Source organism: Nomia melanderi, chromosome 2 (genome assembly GCF_051020985.1).
Source record: "Nomia melanderi isolate GNS246 chromosome 2, iyNomMela1, whole genome shotgun sequence".
Lineage (NCBI taxonomy): Eukaryota > Metazoa > Arthropoda > Insecta > Hymenoptera > Halictidae > Nomia > Nomia melanderi.
In genome coordinates, this window is record NC_135000.1 from 16525577 (window position 1) to 16549202 (window position 23626).

The 23626-nt window shown below is 30.6% G+C and overlaps 1 protein-coding gene across 5 annotated transcripts in view; it reads right to left on the bottom strand.

Moving 5' to 3' along the window:
* The window catches only part of Fife (regulating synaptic membrane exocytosis protein fife), a 210823-nt gene that overhangs the window by 150542 nt on the left and 36655 nt on the right, over positions 1-23626 (bottom strand). For all 5 annotated transcript variants that reach the window (XR_013001417.1, XR_013001418.1, XM_076374246.1 and 2 more), the window contains exon 2: positions 7532-7898. Coding sequence is in view for 3 of the 5 variants with exons in the window: in XM_076374246.1 (XP_076230361.1) it covers positions 7532-7675 (144 nt within the window). In the remaining 2 variants the exon portion in view is untranslated. The remainder of the gene's footprint in view (positions 1-7531; positions 7899-23626) is intronic.

The following is a 23626-nucleotide window of genomic DNA, read 5'->3' on the forward strand; positions in this document are numbered from 1 at the left end:
TTACGTTTCATAAAATATTATTTCATATATTGGATCATACCATAAATAATGCGGTTTTTTATATTTCTTTCATTTTTAAAAATAAAGATAAACAAAACTTTTTCTAAAGTTTTATATATATAGAAAAATTTCATTCTGATGAAGTAAGTTATCTAAAAACGTTAATAAATAAGTAAAATTTATTCAAGAAAAAATTATTTAATTAAACCAATAGATTTATAGAGGCAAATTGAATTTGAAGGGGTTCGGTTTAAATTTATAGATAAGACATTTAAGATATATACATATATGTGTGGAAAAAATAAACGACACGAACTTATGGGACGATCTAATATTATAAGTTTCCGTATCATAAAAGATCGTTGACAGGATCACGCATAATAAAGCATAATACAAATTGATTCGATGAAAATCAACAAACAGCAATCATCCCATTCAAAGAAGCGATTCGCTTTTATTCACGTGTACGCAGATATCCGATATATTCGAATCGACGGAATTCAATTGCGTTTTCTCTTTTCTTCGCAGCAACGTGAGACAGCAGCTCCTCGTATGGTGCAGTGCGTCAACAATACATCACTAAAGGTCACTGTAGAATATCGGCCGTTTAATATTCTCGGCGAATTTGCATTCCGAGATTCCATCGCTTGCTCCGATTAAGATAGTCCTCGTCTCGGCCTCTTTGGAATCCTCTCAAAAGCGAGGCTCTAGTTATACTGTGCTTGTGGATCGAAGGGCGAAGGACAGATGCTACGTTTGTATGCATTTGTATACATGTGTCCTCAAGAGAGCCACGCAAGATCACTATAGGCTCATAATTATTCGATCGATCTTAACCCCGTTACACTGTTCTGGTCTTTTTTTTCCTAATCACGCCTTTACTTTTTTATCGCTGCATTCGTTTAACACGTTGACTGCCACAAAAAACATCAGCGTTTTACGTATCACTTATTCCTTTGTGGCAAAGATAAAAAGAAACAATTATTAATTATTTGATACCACAATTTTTACGTTACACTGTTATGTAGTTATTTATGCTATTAAACATTTTTATTCGAAGTCAGTTATCTTATGAATTATAATTATTTTCAAGTCATGTCGAAGCTCTGGTCTCATGGGACCACCGTAGTAGCGAAAGTGTTAACACGCTGAGTTTCGTATGAATCAAATACGATTCACACCACACTTTTTCAAGATTGTTTACCAAGATTATTTGCATAAGAAAATAAAAGAATCAGCATTAACCTTTTAATAATTTACCTTAAAAAATAAAACTGTAATAAAAGGATTACTTTAGTGTATTTTTTATACAAATATTTACTACTCCTTATTTAAATAGTAATTATCAATATGTTTAACCTATACATTGGTTGTTATTTCAATTTTCGGTATTCCATGAACCAACTTTGTTACCATTTTCACTGGCACTTCATCGCGTGTTTTCTGGCATTTTCTTCACGTATCTCGTTTCCGTGTTGGATACAGTTTTTATTTTACTGTAAAGACGTTAAATGAAACCAAAGAAAAGAAAAACGAAAGACACTTAATATTATTTAAACAGTGCCTCTACTGCCTTACAGCGAAAAGTTACCGACATCCGTAAGCTATTTCAGGACGAAATTCAATTGGCGCAGGAGTTTGTTAAATCAGTTTCTGTATTGACGTCCCTTCGGTATCTGACAAGATTCGGAACCCATTGGGAGAATCAGTATATACTCGAGTAACAAGATCTTCGCTAAAGCCATCCGTCACGTAGAGAAAGCCTTCGGATGGATACAGTTACACAGTATTGTTCGTCGTTGTCCTACATCCACTACTTCTATGCTTGACAACAACCTGTATTCTGGTTGATTATATCATACTGGTGGCCTTTTTCGTGTACATACCAGCGATTATGGTTCTGATGGTGCATTAACCCTTTGTGCTCGACAGGCGACTTTCAACCGTCATTTGATTTAATACAGTAAGCTTGTAAAATGTTAAAATTGTTTTTAGAATATCATTTTAAGTTATAAAAGTAAGTTCTGTAATATAGCCACATATAAAATATTGCAATAAAGTTTTGTCATTTGATTTATGCAAGGTTTTTCATTATGTTAGTTGTAAAATATAATATTAAAATAATAAGTATTTATAATGAGGAATATTGTCGAGTGCAAAGGGTTAACCTTTTTCAGATTATCAAATTTGCAAAAATTATCAAACTATCCAAATTTTTCCCTAGAAATACTTATCACTTTCTTACTTTTATTCTTATTTATCATGTATTTATCATAAATCAGGGATCCGAATGATTTCTTTATAATGTTCATATATATTAACACGGGCATATCTTGATTTTTGCACGATTTATTAGTGGTAGTACTAATAATAATTATTACGTTACAATTGTATTTTGTTACCAGGAGATAAATACCAGAGTTCTTTTGTATTCAAATGAAAAATTAATTGATTCAGTTTTTTGAAAAATATTCTATTAATAGTAGTCATGTTACTAAGTAGTCATGTACTTGTTCCAAAAATTATTCAGGTAACCAAATGCACTATATATTAAAAACTATAAAAATTAAAATATAGGTATTGAAACCAATAAAATGTAGTTTTATTGACACTGCTGTAAATAAGTTAGTTTTGACCGCATAACAAATCGCGAAATTACCTATTTCATTAAATACTTATATTTTTTTGTTCATTTCTGAGGTATTGATCGTCGTCGTCTATGACCCTTTCCCATTTTTCGACTAATTTCTTAATTCTCGTCGTTTTCTAAATGACATTAATTAATAATTTACTGTATTTTATTTTCGTTGATGGGTAAAGAACTGCTTTAAGGTAATCAAAGTTGATTTATACTGTTGTTATGATTTACCCAAGGAAGCTATTAATCATTGATATAGCGCGACGAAGTTTTGGGTATAGAATAGAAACTACTGTTGTAATTGAATAGATAGATTGCCTAACATTGCCATTCCTTTAACTTACGAAGTAGACAGACGTGACATGTCTTTAATGAAGTATGTCGAAGTTTTGGGCACAGAACGGACTAGAACTACTTCTGTACTTGAACTGACGGATTACCTAACATCCTTACTCCTTTCAGTTACAAAGTAGTCATGCGTAGCACGTCTTTGATGATAGTCTACACCCCTCACCCTTTCACTTCCATAATTAAGTCCTTCTCTTCGTGTTAGTTAAGTCTTAAAACTCATGAAGGTGGAACAAAAAGCAAAATTGAACTAATAAACATTTTTCACTATTATTTTACTAATTTTATACATACTATTACATATAAATTTTATTTATTCTAATGCATACTATTATATACTAATGTTCTACAATAAATGTGCAATAATTTTACTATACTCTATTTAATTTACTACTTATTCAAATCTTCTTATACATTTTTCTTCTCAATTCTGTACCGTCGGAAATGTAACAATTTAGACTAAATTTCATATCATGTCCACAAGCCGCTGGCAGTAGTAACTGCAACGATTCGTTTTGGCAGACTTCCAACTCAATCTGTACCTTGTCCCCCAGAAATTGAATTTTTGAACTCTTTCCTCTATTTGATCGAAGGTAGATGATAAAAAATCGTTTATTTTATTAGTACTTCGAATCTAATACACTTACGCTCTAGAACCATTTTATGGCCGACAATTTGATATTTTAAAGTATTTATTTGATTAAAATGTTCTTATAAATCAAATGTGCTTAGGTATGTATTATTCTAGTTGAATTTTGTTTGTTTTATTATTAATTAAAGTGTCTTTAGTAATACTTGTGAAGACACTAAAGTCACCGAAACAATAGACAGAACAAGTAAGAAAGTGAAAATGTTCAAATTTCATTTTCTTGGAAATTTAACGTTAGAAAATAAATTAAACCACTTTGATTCGTGTCATTTAGAACAGATTTTACATTTCACGCACGAAGCTGTGAAGTTAAAAGTAAAATTGCTTTATTTAAGTTCAGGAACAACTGTTTAGCAAACTTGTATATCGCGAAGTTTCATTTGAGAGGATATACATGTGGTGTGTGAAAAGTGTTCAACTTTCGCGGAAACAAATATGCGCGCGCGCATTAGGGGTATATAAACTCCAGTTTTCACGGAAGATGCTTAATTATTTATAACAAATGACTCCATGATGACATATACCTGGTTGAAAACTTTATGTTTTAGACAGAAGAAACTTAGTCCATGTTTGCCCTCAAAATACTAACTTCACCGTAATCGAGCTCGGTCTCCTTGCTGATGCTTCGTACATAGATAATATGACATACTTTTTAAAACGAAAAATTTAACTTATTATTAATATAATTTATAAGAATATGTAGAGAGTAATAATAAACACATGTACACGAACACATAAGATTATTTATATACATTATCAGCGTTCTTTTAGTAAGTGTGCAAATTTTAATTTTTTCAACTTTATTCTACGAAATAAAATCAAACAAACAAGAAGACAAAAATAACCTATACCAGTAAATCAAATTAACTTTAAATAATTCTTGTTTATTTTCTTTCCAAATAACTATCGGTTTTTAACATTTTAATGTTGTAAAATATACTGCTTTAACGGAAACCAATAAATTTTTTTATTAAAAATGTAGTATATATTATGACTATTTTGAAAATATATATTATGACAATTTTTTCGTATATAAATGTGCATGAGATGTAACATTCTATAAAGTTTTAAGAATAATTCATTAATAGCTTTTATTTAAAAAGTTAAATAGATGAGAAACCATTGTCTTCAAAATCTTTCTGTTTTACTTATTCTTTGAAATCTATTTAAATAACCTATTTAAGCATTTAAAAAATAAAAAGAAATTACAACGTCAGAGCACTAAAAATATTCGTTTGATTGTTTAAATTAATCATAAAAAAAACGGCAGCTCAACGACCTAAACCCCGAGCGCACAGCCACCGGTACCTTTGCAGGTCAGAAGGGACAACGTACCCCCTACCTCCGCTACTAGTAATGTAGGCGTAGGTTAAAAAACTATAACTAGCAACACCCCGAGCGTTTTAGCCTTCTGATTTGTCACTAAGGACACCGCCCTATCTCAGTATTTTTATATATATATATATAGAGAGAGAGAGACATTGCGAGACAAGACAGACAGACATACATCACAAGTTCATAACAATCACGTTGTACTCACTGGACAACACACACACACTTTAACTTTGTAAACATATACACATTCCTTTCACTCAATATTAAACAAAATACAGTCCACTTTCGAACAAGAAAAGGAGAAGCCTTTTTTCATCACATCTATTTCACACAAGGTTAATTCGGCGTGTGAAAGTGTTACGCCACGTCTACTATTACTGCCTGGACAGCGTGCACGAGCAATTCCTTTCTCTTGTACAGTTTCAAATAGACTACTTTGGTCGCATACAGATTAATTTTCACAAAGACGTTCCTAAATGAGATATCCCTCAAAGATCAACAATATCCTGTCCGAAAACAGAAGCAACAAGTTGTGAATAGACCTATAAGTCTACAAACCCAAACCATCCAACCTTATTTTTCAGTAAACAAATCGAGTTAAGTGAATTTACATATGAAACTAACACCAATAAGCACAAATAAACATTAGCAAATGAACTTGTACAACTAATCGTTGATTACTTGTGTCTATATTAATTTAAAAAGTATTAAAATATTAAAAGTTGATTATGTGTAGAATCAGTCCAAATAATAGCATAAGCTTAGCAAATATTCTAGTCAGTGAAATTAATATAGAAAATATAGGATACAGAGATAAATTGGAACAAAGTAGTAGATATATTAAAATGTTAGATATTCGCAGAAAAACGTAGAGCGTAAACGGGATCTACTGACATAATGAGAAAAGTTTGAAAATTACATGCTCTGAACATTTCGAAACTACAGACGCGAATGAAATACATAAAACGAAATGTACAAATCAATACTCATATTTCAGGAGCATAATATAAAAAGGTTATTCATTTATTCTAAACATATGTGTTATCAAATTTATAATAAATTTCTGAAACATATTTACTCGAATTTACTTTTTTATTGCAAGATGTAATAAGAGATTTTTGTGCATACATATTGTACATGGGTATAAATACGAATGCATTCTGTTACAAGCAAATAGTCCATGACAATGAAATAAAAATAATTGAAAATCTATTCATTTCGAAATACGAATAGTCTATTAATATTCAACGTTGTAACAACCTATTCTATCGAGATTCATAGATTTGCATATGTTAAATTGCGTAGAATATTCATATCAAACTACAAAATTTACTTGTGGTGCATAGGAGTAACCAGATATAATTTCATTTAATCTGTAATAATATTTTAATAGGTATTTTACTTCATTTGTAACCAAATTAAAGTGTTTTTTATCTTACATGTAATTCGATTGAAATACATTTTTAATATTTTTATTCAAATAAAATATCGAAAAATCGAAATTTTTATAAGGATTATATTCGTTTTATACATTTCACATTACAAATATATTTTTACAGTGCTTGTAATAAGTAACATTCTATGAAATACACAACGCTATCACACGTAAATGATGTTTAGTAAGGTGCACTTTTAATTGGAATATGAAGTATCATAAAATGATTCGCTTAAGCCAGAAAATGTATATTTCGAACAACTGACTGTACCATTGTTTCCATGAGACAATGTCGATTACACCATTTATTGGAAATGCATCAAAACTTTTGCATTCACCGAATATGTACCAGACTTTCTTTCTAAATATACCCATATCTTTTTAGCAAGTACTATTATTTAAGTTCATTACAATCATTTCAGAAACGAATATCAAACAGAAGTCAAAACTGAATTAATTTTGATCTTAATATTCAACACCGTTTTTATAGCATTTGTGCAGTAACTGTCACGAACAACTATGTTTTCATAATTACTCAATTTATTTTATATATGTTCGTATTTTTAGTTTAAGAATAAAAGAAGTGTATAACTTCCTTTCACTTTGTACTATTAGATTGATCAAAAAGTCCTGTTTTACTGTTCAATGCATTGTTTATAGTATAATGCACCAATAAACATTAGAAATAAGTAAACTAAAGGACAATAAAAAACTTCCGATTAAAATACACAAAACACAATTCAATGAAGTTTAACTTGACGAAGTGAAGTTTTTCTTTAGCCCCTTGCCCTATGATTCATTTCTGAACTGCGTTCGATAAAACAATTTCATTATTAATAATTCAATAGAAAAAGAAAAGAATTTTATACTTATTCTATGTCTATGTTTACCCCAAAGGATAAAGATGAACAATAAGCAAGTAATATTTAACTTACATTCAAATTAAATAATTAATTAGTCTGACACAATATTATAAGGCAAGCGGTTAAACCTCATTTAGAAATATGACTTTTTGACAAAACTTAATATTCTTTTTGAAAAATTTCATTTCACAACGAAAAAATGATGATATATAATAAATAGGAGAAAATTAATGACGTCTTAAATTTTCAGAGAAAGGAGTTACCTTTTTCACGAAGGACATCATGTTGTCACGCAACATCTTGGCGGGTGAAGAACGCGCTAACTTCAAGGAGTGAAACGGAAATACTTTTAGCTTCCTGTTGCGCCTTCTTTGGCGTTCTGCTCGCTGAACCCTGGTTACCGACATAAAGTTGTACTCAGGCCAGATGTCGGTTGTGCTTGGCCACTTCACAATAAGACCACAACAATATCTTCAACGCACCGAAAACCAGAATGTTTCAGAATGAATCGGCACAACCCTGAGCCACTTGGCTCACCCCTTTGTCAGAAACGCATTCCCATGAATCCCGGATTGCTTCTCTACGTGCAACATCGAAGTAATTCCTTGGAAAGTTTCTCGATGAAGTGATCTGGAACAAGAAAGTTGTTTCGTTGATAATTAAACTTGGAAAATATTTTAAATTTATTTTTTAAATATTATTATTTATTATCTATTATTTATAGATACTGTTAATTTAGTTTTTAATTTATTTGAATTGCTAAAGTAAAAGGATTATCGTTCGACGAGACAGAAACTTTATTTTAGCTTCATGTTCGTATTTATATTCAAGTATTCACTTTATGTGTATATTCAATTCAAGATTTAAGGAATATTATACTAAGAATTATATTAAAATATATAAGATATTTACAGAAAATTTATGTCTTTCTTTGACACAAAGGTGTCTAATAATTTAATATTTCTTTCTAGAATAGCTTATTCCAGAGAATTAATTGCGTGTAATTAGCAAATGTATTATAGTGACATCGTACATTAATTTTACTGTGAATTCTACGCTATATGAATGCTCTATCGAAATAGTAACGCTATTAAAGGAACAGCCTACTTAACCCTTAAAAGCTGCCATTACACGTAAATGCTATTGTTACATTTACAGCAAAGTACTCGTGAGAACTGTGTTATGACATCATTATCATTATTGGTGGTGTAAAACTAAAAAAAAAAAGAATTCATTCATCAAACGTTTTATATAATTCCAGTGATATCAAAATAAAATTCAGATGAAGTAAAATTTCGTCTAAGATTCATTCGTTGTTCCTAGAAAGGTTGATATTCGTTCATTTCGATCTTAGAAATTAGAAATTTAACCCTTTACACTCGAGAAGTGCATTTGAGTCGCCATTTGACTTGAGCATCGAAATAATAATTATTAGTCGAGAGAAACATTCTCAAGTGCAAAGGGTTACAAGGAGACGATTGAAATACATTTTTATATAACTGCATCAATTAAAATCGACATGAACACTTACCAAATAATATTTATAAAATTCAATATGCGTTAAATTGACGCGTTCCATAAACTTAGTGTTAACACTAAACGTAACTGCGTTTTGTACGTATCAATTCCTATTGTAACCAGTTAAATAATTGGTTATAAAATAAAAGTAAACCAGTTAGACAGTAAATATTTCGTACTGAAAACGGAAACAAAGGAAAAGGTGAAAATTGATAAACTGATCAATCCGATAATATAAGAATTAAAATCACTGAAAGAAGGCGCAGAATTTTAAATCATATTTTGAAACCAGTCATTTCACTGAACCCGCTAGTGTTTATTATTTGTTGGGAGCAGAAGTAACCATGATCTAAACACGTTGCGCCGTTAATTGTTTATCGACTCAAATTTAATCGATCTGGATGAGTAATTACGAGTGACAGCTTGCACCTCTCTTGAGGTCACCGAGGACAAATTCCTTGGAGCACACAGCATTGAAGGAATTACTAGGGAGTGTCTGCCGCTTCGTTGGCATCATTACGAGATAAACTAATATGTGCCAGACCATTATGAGACTCATGCTTGAAATTCCACTTCACCCTCCATATCCAACCCATATTCTGCTTCTTTCTTCGTCTAGAAAATACCAACTCTTATTTTCACTTTTTATTTACATTCTCCGCGTACGGTGTCATTACAACGGAATTTCACTATTCATTCAGGGCAATATCATTATTTAAAACTTCTCTAAGTTTCAAAGTATTTACTTAAAGTTATATATCAGAATATCTAAAACTTGAACACTTAATACTGTGTGCACTGAATTGAAACGTTTTTATTGGTATTTATCAATTGAAAATTTAATTTTGTGCCTTGTAGTCATTATATGAAATATTAGGTCGTTCCACAAGTTCAGGATAGAGAACAATAAGTTGTCATTTGTCATTTCTCCACACCACGTAACATATTTTTTTTTTATTAACATTATACATACCCACTTTTTAATGCTTACACACAATTTTCAAATGAATACAGAAATGTAAGTTACAAGAAGTTTAAGATACAGAAATTTAAGTGAAAACCTTACAAGTTTAACATTGTCAAATATTTTTTATTCTACGCGAAAAAATACTAAGCTTAAAATGTTAAATTTACTTAAATTTTTAAAAATTTATTATCACAGATACAAACGACTTTAACCTACCCATGGTTTCTAATCAAAATTATATTTCCAACGGCCTTAGAATCTATTCAAACAGCAAGCTATGTAGTTAGGATAATTTTTAATGGCGCTATGTAAGTTTTTTCTCTGTATATTCACAGAAATTTGTCCTTCAAAGTTTTATTTCACCGGATATCGATTCAGAGCAGCCTATCCGAAGTCTCGGTCGTTGACCATCGAAATTTTTACCGATATGGCGAGAAGTTTCTACAAGAAGGGAAGAACTATGCCGAGGGGAAAATTCTAAGCCACGTCTCGCTTTCAGCCCTAGCTCTTCACCAAAGGAACCATCGAAAATTCTGACGAATACGCGGGAAATATGGCTTTACAGCCGAGAGACTGAATTACCGTGAACATTCGTAGGCGGCGCAGATGTTACAAAGGCGACGAACCAACTTCTTTGTCGATATTCTCAAAACTGTGGGATCCGATGGTAGACTATTTTCTTCACCCTCCACATAAAATCGCTCAAGCGAAAGTATAGAGTATGGTTATTACATCCTCGGAATAATACCGAACTGCACGTGGGCCCTCGATCATAACCAATGGATTATCAGAATTGAATTTTCCCAAAAAATATTCGTAAAAGTTAAGAGGTATCGATTTTAACCAACAATGCTGCAAAAAGTAGATAAATTTAAGCTTTAGAGAATCGATTTTAGAAGAGTCCTTTTTGAGGCTCCATTTAGTGTTAGGGTTGCAATTGATGTATACCTTAGAATGCATATTAGTGAACCATATAGTGCATAATGTTTTTTTAAAAAATAGCAAAAATATAAATTCAAGATGAATCATTTTTTACTTGTCTAGTAGTTCAAATGTTAACTGTAGAAGTCTGCAAATTACCGATTAATGTCAAATTTTCTCATTTGTAGCAACTAATAAAAAATATTACTGTATTTCTTTATTTTTACTTATTTAAATATCTCTACATAGCAACAGTGTCAACTGTATAACGAAAATTTCACTGATTTCAAACTTCTTGATATTTTATATGGAGGTCTGTGAGATTGCACGTCCATATTTAACGGTTAACATATTGCGGATCAGTAGTTTTATTCCTAACTTTAACTGGCCAAGCATGAGTTTGTTGAACGAGTACAAAAAAAGGATTTTACATATACATTAAAAACACTATTGTATATAAAAATAATAATTATTCTTATTAAAGACTTCTAAAAATGTCTTAAATGTTAGATTCTTTGGTATAGGTTTGTATTGCCAAAAAGGTCATTGAATTTGTATTCAAACGCACTAGCAATTGTAGCTTAATTTATATTTTCAATATTCATTTTTATGAAATTAAATTTAATTTCAATTTCAACTTACATAAAATTAATAAAAATTGATATAAAAAAGTTTATAATTCATAAAAAAGAATTCGTCTTCTTCGCAATGTCCACAGATTATAGGCATGACAAGTGAACGTGAAGAAGCGAAACATAACCATTAAACGATACTGACACTTTTTATAGATGATTAATTGTATCGAAAGCGCCATGATAAATGAATTTACTTATGCACCTACAAAGCTGGCATTATTCTTCCAGCAGCTCAATACTTACCGCCTACAGCCAAATCAGTCCCCTAGCCTCGATAAAAAAATGTTCTTCGTTCCACGTGACATTTCCCGCCCCTTGGATCAATGTCTTCCTATTATGGGGTGAATCTACTTATCACGGTATCACGTTATATGTATAAGTGGAACCTTATAACGGAAGCTACAGTATAGAGAACCGTTGAAGATTTCGTTATTAATTGCGAAAGATTTCAAGATAAAATGACATTTTATGAAAAAGTATAATGTATTTATTAAAAAGAATTTATTCGAAAAACCTTCAAAGTATGATAGATTGATCATGATTTCCTTGTTTATACTTTATACTTTAAAATGTATTGAAATATATTTTATTGTTGATCTGAAAGTTTGTTAAATTGGATGTTTTCTACACACATCCAGAAAATTAATACAATATACGAATATTATTGAAATAATACAAATTTCAGTTAAAAACTGTGGAATAAATTAAATTTTACACGAAATAAAAATATTCTACGATTATTGATAAAATCGTAAGGATTTTTTCAGTAAGATCACAATTTATATGATGTGATTTTCTATTGTAAATTTATTGAAGACTGCTTTTTCTACTATGTATTAAGTGTACAATTGTCAATTATAAAATATATTCTTATATTATTATCAATAATAACTATTTAATCCAATACATGAAAATATAGTAACATTAAAAATTGAATTCGTAAAAACTTATATAAATTTTTATTTTCATCTTAATCAGATTTGAAGAAAATAAACAAAATCATACTAAACTATTGAAAAAGTAGGAAATTGTTCATTCATTGGTCATTCGGAATGAACATAATTGGAGAATTTTCTAATCTTGTTGATGTAGAGAAAGAAACTTTACGACTATTCGCCCTCGACTTTCGTTGAGACCAGTTCTAATAAATTATCGTTCAAAGATCAGTGTCCCATAAATCCACTTCCGGTTTATATACCGAGATTATCTCGTTCGCAAAGAAAGGGGAAATGCCTTTCATTCTTTTCTTACGATTATTCGATTCACATCAATGTAATTACAATTGTAAAATTTCCAAACGAAGTAGTTATTTCTTTTTGGAGCGTGACTAAACATTATCTTGTATATAGATCATATTTAAAATAATATTAAAGTATTCCAAGGGAAAATTAAAAAATTATAATTAAAGTGCATATATAGCGAAATAATATTCTTCTGTAAATTTTCTTTGATATAGTCGAATTTCTACTTTCTGTGCATATTTCTGCAGATGTTTATTCAATATTTAATTATTCTTTCTCTTATAGATGAAATGCGTTGTTTATATTCATTATATGTAAGAAAATTAAATTATACTGCTATTTTCTTTTGTATATACCGAGGAAAATAAATCACAGTTTACAAAATTGCACATTACACGCCTATTTTTACTAAAACAAAACATGTCAATTTATTCTCCAGTGTAGTAAAACTTTATAATTACGAATTTCAATGAAAACTTCATCTGATCCAGAAAACACACGATGTTAATCATGAAAATTTTAAATACTTTTATATTAAACAAACTTTAATGAATTTATTGTTCCATTAATTATAATCCCGTCTAAATTTAAATGCTCTTTATATAACTTTAAAACTGTACTTTATTATATTATATTCAGTCAATGTTCAAATATGTTTGTATTGTTCGGATACGCAACAAAACAATTATCAAGCCACTAATTCAGCTCAAAAGGAAAGCACCCCAATTAGTCGATTTTAATTAAAAAGTGCTTTTCATAATAGTAGCAGACAAATCCTTGATAAGTTATAATTTTCACTGCAAATGTTATGCATTCATAACGAATGGAATTATTTTAAAGTTCAAAATGAAAAATTTCATATATTTAAACAAACCTTTTACTTTCCATGAAACCTCTTAAGATGCCTGGTGAAATACCCACAAAATATTAAATATGATTAATCGAATAATATAACTAATTAAAGTTACTCATTTTAATGTCTTTAATATGTACAAATATGTCATATATTGAAATACATATTGAATGTACAATATATATTTAACTTAACAATCTAACTATCTAAATAACAAATCTTATGTAATATATACACATATAATCAACATTCATATTAAAATCAGATATGTATATATATAACTTTGATTATTTCATGCATATATTAAATTTATATTAAAATATATATCAAATTTAAATTCTATATATTGTATATACTCAAAATTATTAAGAAGGTGCATCTCGTGTTTCACATATACTATCAAGGATCTGAACGCTGCCATCATCGTAATCGAAGTCGACCAATCGAGGTCCTTGCCTTATTAGAGCCATCAGTACTTCCATCAGGACTGTTGGACGTCTAGCAACACTTCCTCGTCTACTTAATGTTTCGGAACTACTTGGCGGCTGCCCAAGCGCCAACCGTTACTACTTGTTGCGGCCATCCAACCTGCTACTACATGAAGAATAGCCTTTCTTTTATAGATGTCTTCGTGGTCGTCGACGACAAATGGAACACCCCACAGTTTCCGAGATTACCTTGTCTCAACATCATTCCCTACACGAGAAGCCCAGTGTTTTGTTTTATTTCTTGTCTGTCCAATACGAGTTTCGGTATCATTAATATCAGACGTATCAAGCATTGAGAACTACTATCGTTTAAAAACTGCAAGAATGCATTGATTGCATTTTATTCAAGCTCTGAAAATTTTATTTAAGTAATCAAATTTCTAAAGTAATTCCCACAAAATCAATTTTACGATTTTAGTTATTACAAAATAAAAAGTAATGAACAGATTTTTTTTTAATTTTGTGATATTTCTATAAGGATCTCATTAATTTCTTGCCTTATAAGATTGATAAAGGTTACAAACTCAATTTAATATACATAAATATTGTTCATTTTCTTTCAGTCGAAACAAAGTATTATTTTTCTGGTATCAGTGTTCAATGTTTTGAGTAAATGCAAACTAATAAATTCCGGTCTCGTCCAATAAATTATTAATGATAAAACAATTCTAGTGAGTGCAGTTATGAAAAGAATTATAAGATAAGAAAGTTAATAATACAGTTAATAACACATTAATTAAACCTTTTCCCGAAAAAGGTTCAATAAAACTTCATAAACGTTCTCGTGAATCTAACGATATATTTATTAACTAAACACAATCATACTCGATTTAATACAGCAAAATTATAAAACTTAATATTTATTATTATTATCCAGTTTAATATTAATATTACTATTCTTGATATTAATATTAATAACACCAGTCAATAATAAAATTCATTATTACAATTAAATTTAATATTAATATTAAGCTAATACTAAACAATATAATATTCATACCAATGCATCAAAATATGAAATCTTAGAATACAATATCTGTTCCTAAATATATAAATGATTTCTCGTCTAATAATTGATAAACGATTAAATAAATGGTTATAAAATAAAGATAAACGAATGAAACGATAAATATTTCTTACTAACAACAGTAACAGAAGAAAAGACAAAAATTGAAAAACTGATTAATCGGACAATATAAGAACCGATATAAAATAAAATGAACGAAAGAGAATTCAGAATGTTTAATCAAATGTTAAAACCGGTCATTTGACCGTTCGTGGTACGTTTAGTGTTAATAAAAATTCATCTATATCTCATCAGAGAACGTTGAATACTTCTAGCAAGAAACTTTCAAGTGAAAGGGGTTAATTTTTATTGTAACAAACCACCCTCTGCTCAAACGTGCCAGCAGTTGTCGCCACACCCTGTGTACACACGAACGAACGCACGCAGACACGGTCGTCCCACCGGAAATATTCAGTGGAAAGGATTCGTTCTAGTGACCCTCTGGCTGCTCTAGTTAACCGAGGGAAGGAAATGGATCGCGATATATGCGGTTTAATCAATATGTCGGGGTTATGAATCGCGTAACGACTCGTCGAAGTCTTTGCTCGGACAGGAAAAGGGTTCTCCAAGAAACCATGCTCGCTTAACCGGCTAGGGAAATGGCTTTTGTCAAGATTACCCCCGAGTCATTTAATCTCTCCTCGGAGCGCGGGTTAATCCGACGACATAAATGGTTTCTCATAAGAGTGAACGATCGTTTTACGGGGCTGTAAAAATACAGGCGGACAGGCCAACCAATGAGAACTGACATTATAGCTTCCTAGCTAACTGAACGTGGACAATTTTTATTTTTCTTTCACGACTTCCGCTTCAACCTGACGGTAAATGTGGTAGCGACGTGTTATTAATGAATAACGAGTTCTGATTGGTAATAGAAGTTTATAAAAGGAGATTACACATGAAATTTGTATTAAAGAAATTTCTAACGTCAACTTGTAGTGAATTTTAAAAAATTGTGATATAAAAATTGGATATTTTTATATGAATATGGTTTTATAAAGGCTTTTGATTATATTTGATTACAATAAATATTCATTTAACCTATATTCTGATGTAAATGATGTAACATTTGTATCGTTTAAAAAGATTGTATGAAGAGTATCAGATTATAAATTTTTCTTTAGAAATTTCAGTTTGTTTAGAAATTTGCAATTTTCTGTAATATCAGGTGAATACTTAGAAAATTAGTTTTTATTATAAACTACGTCAATTTTTGTTATAGACCATGTACACCAACTCAGAGAAACAACTTCAGTTTTAATAACTACGAACATTACTTAATTAGCTAGTTCAGTACACATGAATATTAATTATTTCCTTGAAACGAAACAAAACAGCATTTATCCGCTAATTAATATTCCAACGCGTATAACGAACACAGACATATAACAAACGACAAAAGATCGAATTTTAACTAAAAGAATGATTGAAACTATAATATCGAGAGAGAAATCATAAATTGAAGAGGTTCAATAAATAGCTAAAATACGATCGTTATTTTCGTTGAAGCTCCTCCGGGCGAAGGAAGAATTCTGTCTATATACCGCGCCAATAAATGGAATAAGCAGAATTTAATACGATATGGCGTAAACATGAATATGACAATGACCTAAATATTCAGGCGTGTTCCGGTAAATGCTGCGATCTAAAACGGTGTGCATAAAAAAGAGGGGTTGAGGAGGGAGTCGTATTAATATTTAACAGCGAAAGAAGTTCCGATAATTGAAATGAATAATGCATATCATGTCTCCATTGATTCGTATAATTATGGTAATGCGCAACGCGTTCTATGAATCAGACTGAAATTCGAATGTGCCTCTCCTTTTCCACGGAATCAATTTAATACTGTCCCAGCTAGTTTGAACTCCCTATAGCCTCCCCTAAAAAATTTAAATACCGTGCGAGAAGTTCGGTGCCTAAAATACTTGAAATGGTAATTCTATGGATTCTGATCATATTACAGGGCCGTCAAAGCTCTCCTTGCGTACTGTCCTGTTACCGAAGGCTTTTGTGCTCTTCGACCAATCGATCGGCTCAATTAAAACCTGCCAACTCGATCTGCGCTTGTTACATGTCGTAATCGAGACTCCCCCTGAGATAAACTACATCTCGAAGGTAACAGTATCCTCCACGTTAACCGTAGTTTCAGCGCACGGTTTACTTTAGCTGGTCCAAGTATAATAAAGCCCAGATTAGGTTGTTACGTGTAAATTATCGATTAATTTTTATTAACGGACCGATGAAATTTCGATCGTGCAATGGGTATTTATTGTATTTGTGGTGGAGTGAAAGGATGAATGAGATATATATTTAAATTAGAATAATCAAGTTTGATCGTGAGTGGAAATGTTTATCCTTTAATGTATTTTTGATATATTCGGACGATCATTTCAAGTAACGCTTGATAGGAAGAAATGATTAAATAGTTTATTGAATTTATTAAATTTATTATTAGATTAAAGTTATTATTAAATGTTTCACTAGGTCGATTATTTTAAGTCTTAAACTATAGTAATTAGAAATAGATAAATTACGTTAGAGAAATTAAATTCTCTTAAGTAAATTGATCTGGATAAGTTGAATTATTTAAAATGAATTTAGAGTAAATGTAAATTCAGTTCCATTTAGTATGAAGTTTAAATCGAAGCTCGACAAACAGGAGACTAGGCAATTTGGGGAGGAATAAATATAAAGTAAATAATAATAAGATAAATAGTTATATTAACAAAGATTAAAACTGAAAAATGAATCTTTTGCACACTCAATTCACGTCATTCACAAATAATAAAACAATATTCAAGTGAAACTTTTCATAAACCTTTATACGTTATACACACTTTTTACTGTAATTGTATATACAATCTTATCTCAACATAATCATGTACATATTTATCAATACATTACTGGCCGGTGTTAGACAGCCGTGATACCTGTCAGCAAAAGGTTATCTACCAATGTCACGCAATCATAATATTACTGTTTTCAAGCTAAAGGCACAAAATGAAAATACTTGTTTCCAACCTTTATCCTGAAGATTCTGTTTTTGATTAAACTGGTAAGAGTTATTGTATTATACAAAATTTCTCCAGAGAATCCTAGTTTAAACTTTAAATCTTCACAAACAGAAATTAGCACCTTCCTCCAATCGATACGTACTAAATAACATCCATACTTATTAAATTCATTGTAAAATCATCATTATTCCAACTCAATATCATAAGGTCCTTCAAGTTAATACTCAGTTAATAATGTGCCTGAAATTGAAAGAACCTTTTTCAATAATAGTGTCCTTCCTTTTTTGATAAAATGTTTAATAATCATATATTTTAAGAAACTAAGAAGCAGCAAATTTCTGTACGTACCATATACAAAATTATTCACTAATGAACAGTGAAATATGAACAATTTTACAACACAATACGCAACCATCAATGTGTTAATCTTTCTTTCAGTCCAGTACTATTTCGACCATTTTTGAAACGATTAAACTTTATAGGTCACGAGAGATCTAGCTGTCCCGGATTCGCAAAAGGAGCTTCTATCTATGGTTCCGCCGAGCTTGCCGCTTCACTATTGTATATCGTCACGTTCAAGTATAAGTTGAAGTCACGACCAAACTCTCGCTGAACAAGACGTTCCGAGAATCCAGGAGAGACCCTGGCTTGGCTTCAGCTGTTCTTAAGTATATTAAAAATTTATCTCCCCTAAAAGGGCAATGAGAACGCTTTCCTCTTTTTACAAGTTATGAACGGAATTGGGAAAACAAATGCAGGATACAGGAAAACAATTCCTGTTTGCAGGAAATCAAATTATCTGACAAAAGAATATATACTCATGTCTATACTGAATTTTTCATTTTTTATATATAATCATAATAATGAATATTCAAAAACTAATAATGAAATATATTATTTTATACAGTGAGATATAAGGGAAATATACAATATTTCATCAAATACAGTAGTGTTATTAATACGTTCGCTACCAATGTCACATATTTGGAAACAATCTTTGCATAAAAAAATGAAATTAATTTTGGAAATATTGTTATTTAAAGTTAGAATATTCGACATTATATTTGGGAACTCAATGACCAGTTTTAGTTTTATTTTTTCAATATCTTGTTCGGGAGATTAGTTGGATTAAATAGAATATTACAAATGAAACAAATGTTAACAACAAACGTGTTACTTAATATAGATATTGTACTCTTCAACTCTTCAACTTGTTTAACCCTTTAATACACAAATTTTCTCGGTGTGGAACATTATGTACGAACTTCAAGTCAATCAGTACTTATGTTCCTATTTGATTATCAATATAAACTTGTTACCATTCAATTTTTCCTAACTTGACAAACAGCAGAATAAACAATTTGGTAAAAAAATAATAAAAAATAAATAATAATAAGGTACATTAACATTTTATTAAATTACAAAATAAGTTATATTGACAAACATTGAAAATGAAAAATTAATCTTTTGTACATTAACAAAAGCTGTTCGTTTATATAGAAGAAATAAATTATAAACTTGAATTGAAATAAATTAGTAAAGTTTAATACGGTTCTCTGTAAATCCTTTGAACTCATGTACGTCACAGAACTGTATATTGAGCTGTTAAACCGATTGTCACTTTATGTTCACAATATGCACACCCATTTCGACGAAATCGAACAAAAATTACAGCGGAAGAATTCACTGGCATTTTTGCGAGAAAGGACTTCCTGCTGCACGTATGGCTTCCATTGTGAATTTCCTTTCCCTTTGTCAGTGCTGATCATCGTACCGAATATTAGCTTTTTGTCAGACGAATGGCGACGAGTTAGTTGGAATGTGCGAGAGCGTGGAAATCGATCTTTTAGACATACAGTAACATATAAAAAAAAAGGTTTCTTTCAAAGGCAAACCAATCGGCACAACAGTTAGTATAGTTTTGGTCATTGTTCGATGCATACAATTGAACCTTCGCTAGTACTCTTTTATACAAGTCAAAGAACGTTCGATTTGTACAAAACAAAACAGGAACACCTTTTTTTTATTGAGTGTTTCAATTTCAATTAACACGTCGACTGTCGCGTCAATCATACGTAGGCGTCACAATCTTTTGTTCAAAATTAGATATTAATTTTTATGGTAATGTATTGAACGATATAAATTTGATTAACATCTGTGTGAAATGCGAAAACGTAATGATTATAGTGAATCTTTCTATTTCAGTTTCCATTCCATAAATTATTTCAATTTTATGTGACTTTCATGAATGGTAAATAGTACTTGGAAATTTAAACTGTTTCGAGGGTATAATTTCATAAAGGACAGAAAATTCTAGTTATCAATTAGCCTACATTGTTATTATCAAGGTTCATGGATATTTATGAGAATAGAAAATAGAAATGAATATATGCATGTGAAAAGTTTATTAAAATGGTATGATAACATAGAAATGAAAAAAAGAAAAAATAAAGAACTAATGTTATCCTAAGATTTCTACGTAATTATAGAGAGAAACATTGTATCTGTTAAAAAAATAAAATCTGTGTGACCACTTCATTTTAATTAAAACCATCGTAAGCACGTTACGCGCGTTCTATCTTTGAAATTTAATTTCATGAAACGTATCCATAGCGATATGCTCATATCATTTTAAATCATTTGCAATCAACTTCTATTTGTAACTTATCACACTAGAAATATCATTTCCACTCTAATAATAACGAGATCCAGTATTATATTTAATAAATAATGCGATTATAAATTATCCAACAAATACTGAAATATTAATTATGTATGTTTTTATTTCCTACAATTTTCTACAATTTTAATAATTCATATCCAAATGTATTGAATCTATTATTTTGTTTGGAATTATTACATTATTATTTTAACCTTAACTACATAATAAAAACTTTTTGTAAACAAAGATGTTGTAAGTATTGAAATGTATAACTTCAACTTATTAACTGAATGATTTGTTAGGCATAAAAATGTACAAAAGCCTAATGCAAAAGTGTATAAAAGGTTCAATAAACTCCAAGTATCGTGGATTGAATAAATAAGGAAATAAAAAATTTCTGAAATGTTAGGTGAACTCATCTTTTCCAATTAAACATTAGGTGATAGTTACTCTACTTGTCAATACAAATTCAAATCTGATACAAATTGATAAAATCTTGTTTGTACTCGTATGGAACTTATTAACTCTTAACCGTTAAAAGATTCTACCATAAAGAAATATACTAAACTGTGTTTTCATCTTTATTTACTATTTTATTATTATTTTTACTGTAATTTGAGATACATTTTCTGCTTTAGTATATTCACACTATTTACGAAATCCCGTAAATTTGTCGAATATAGAATTTTATAAATATGATTTGATAACAATTGATATCTATTTTCATTGATGCAATTACACGAATACATATTAGACTCTCTGTTCTCGAAGCTTTAATGTTCAAGATTTATATAAATGAACATCCACATCTCAAGGAACAATAGAATAAAGGATACAATAAATGACCGTAAACCTAGTATTAAAACCCTATCATTGTTTGCTCAATATTTAGCTACTAATCTCCTGCTTCATAGATGAAATGAATGTTACTAAACAAAACTATCAACAATTCAAGGTTAACCCCGTGGCTTATAGTATCATGTCAGACTCGCGACAAAGATTTCAAACAAAATCTAACAAACGGAAATATAACTCAATTCATCTGAATCCAAATGAAATATTATTCTTCTGTTATCAACTACTACGCTTTAGAGCAAACAAAGACATAATATATACCTAGAATTGCTCTCTTCCTTTCAATAAATTATTTATAACAAACTAGTTATATCGATCATAGTTTCGAAAGAAATCATAGAACAAGGGGTTTAACATCAAAAAATTGGATCCGAAGATTCTACAATCTCCAAGATCCTTCAACGTGTTGCTTGTAGAAAAGACGACGTCCCAGGTAGTCCAAGCAAAAATTAGGTTTGCGTACAGAAAAATGTTCGCGAAACTTAGTTTCTCGCGGATGTTCGCGCCTAATAGCCACGAAGAAAGCGTCGGAGGAAAAGCAAAGGCTCGCGAGAATAACGGCAAGGAGCAAATGATACAGTTAAAGGGAAACAGGGAGCAATGGTGGGAGGGTGGAAGCAGCCGTTGGCTAGGAAATGGCTGCCACCTGTAGCTATTGATCGGTAGGGCGAAGCCGAGTGCGTGTAGTGAAGTTTCCCGTCATCCCCTTTCTATCCAGACAGAGCTTTACCAGAAAAACGTTGTAAGCTTACATCCGTTACGAGCCGTTGTCCGCGTCGACATTCGGTTTACTCTGTCCACGCTTATCCCGTCCCCGATATAGCTAAGTTTCGGACGTTCCGTCGCGTTTTGACCCCGCTCAGACCCGGTTTATGTATGGTGACCTCGCCGACACACCGTGTGCCATCAGATCTCTGTAGACGTGAACGCGATTAACACCGGGTTTACGGACATTTATTTGTACTGTTTATTCTGCTGCTGTTAGAAAAATTCATGTTCGTGAATTTGGATTTTGAAAGCTAGCGGTTTAAAAATAGATAATTGAAGTATATACTGGTGTAATTGCGTCAATCGCAGTAAGACGTAAATATTTACTAAATAGTGTTTATACAATTTAATATGTGTTAGATTGAAGCGTTCTGTAAATCTAGTGTTAAAATTAAGATTACTAAGCAACTAGAGTAACTTATTTTCAATTTTTTATCGAAAGTAGAAAAATACGTTTCTTGGGGATTCGAAGGGTCTCCTAGTTTTGTATCTGTGCAGATACAAATTTAATTGAAAGTCTTTTGCAAAAACGCCTCTATAATTTATATACTTGTACAATACAAATTCTGAAGTGGGTGAATTTGACACGTTCGATAGTTTTAGTGTTAAGCAATGATCTGGAATTACTTTCGGGAGATATATTCGTTACTTTTTCAATGTTATCTCTTGGCGGTGACCGGGTCCATTTTCACCCAGTGTTTTAAGCCTTTTTATTTAAAAGTTTTCTCGCTATATACATGTTCATAATTTTCGAATAAAACACGATTATGGAATTTTCCTTCGTTTCAGCTGGTTGACGCTTGTTTGTATTGAATTGATTAAAGTTTGCTTGCATTCAAATTATTCTAGTTTTTCATTGTAACAATAAATGCATAGAATTTGTTTAAACCGAAAAGTCGATAGAGCTTATAGTTTCTGAACACAGAAAATGGAACAACTTTAAAGAACAATATTTCGAAAAAACATCCAAACAAATCTGCTTTTTTCAAAATTAAAGTCTCTGATCTAAAGGACCACATTAACAGTTCGACTACCAAGTAAACACTCATCAAAATTTTTATCTAGTCAAAATAGTTTTCTTAATAAAGTAGAAACTAAAGAATCAAGATTTTTCATAACGATTGCTCTACTATCTCTCTTATATCAGATACATCCAGAAAAATTCGGTTCATTCGATATGTCACCAAGAAAATTAATGTTTAAATTTTTACAAAAATGATGTCACTCCAAGTCAGGTGACGTGGCAGTCAAAGTGTTAATTGACACACACGGAATACCTATAATCTTCACTCCCGTTTTAATTTACTTTTTTTTAATTTTTCCCGAGAAAAATGTGTTCACGTAGAAAACTTGGTTTAGAAATGAAGAAT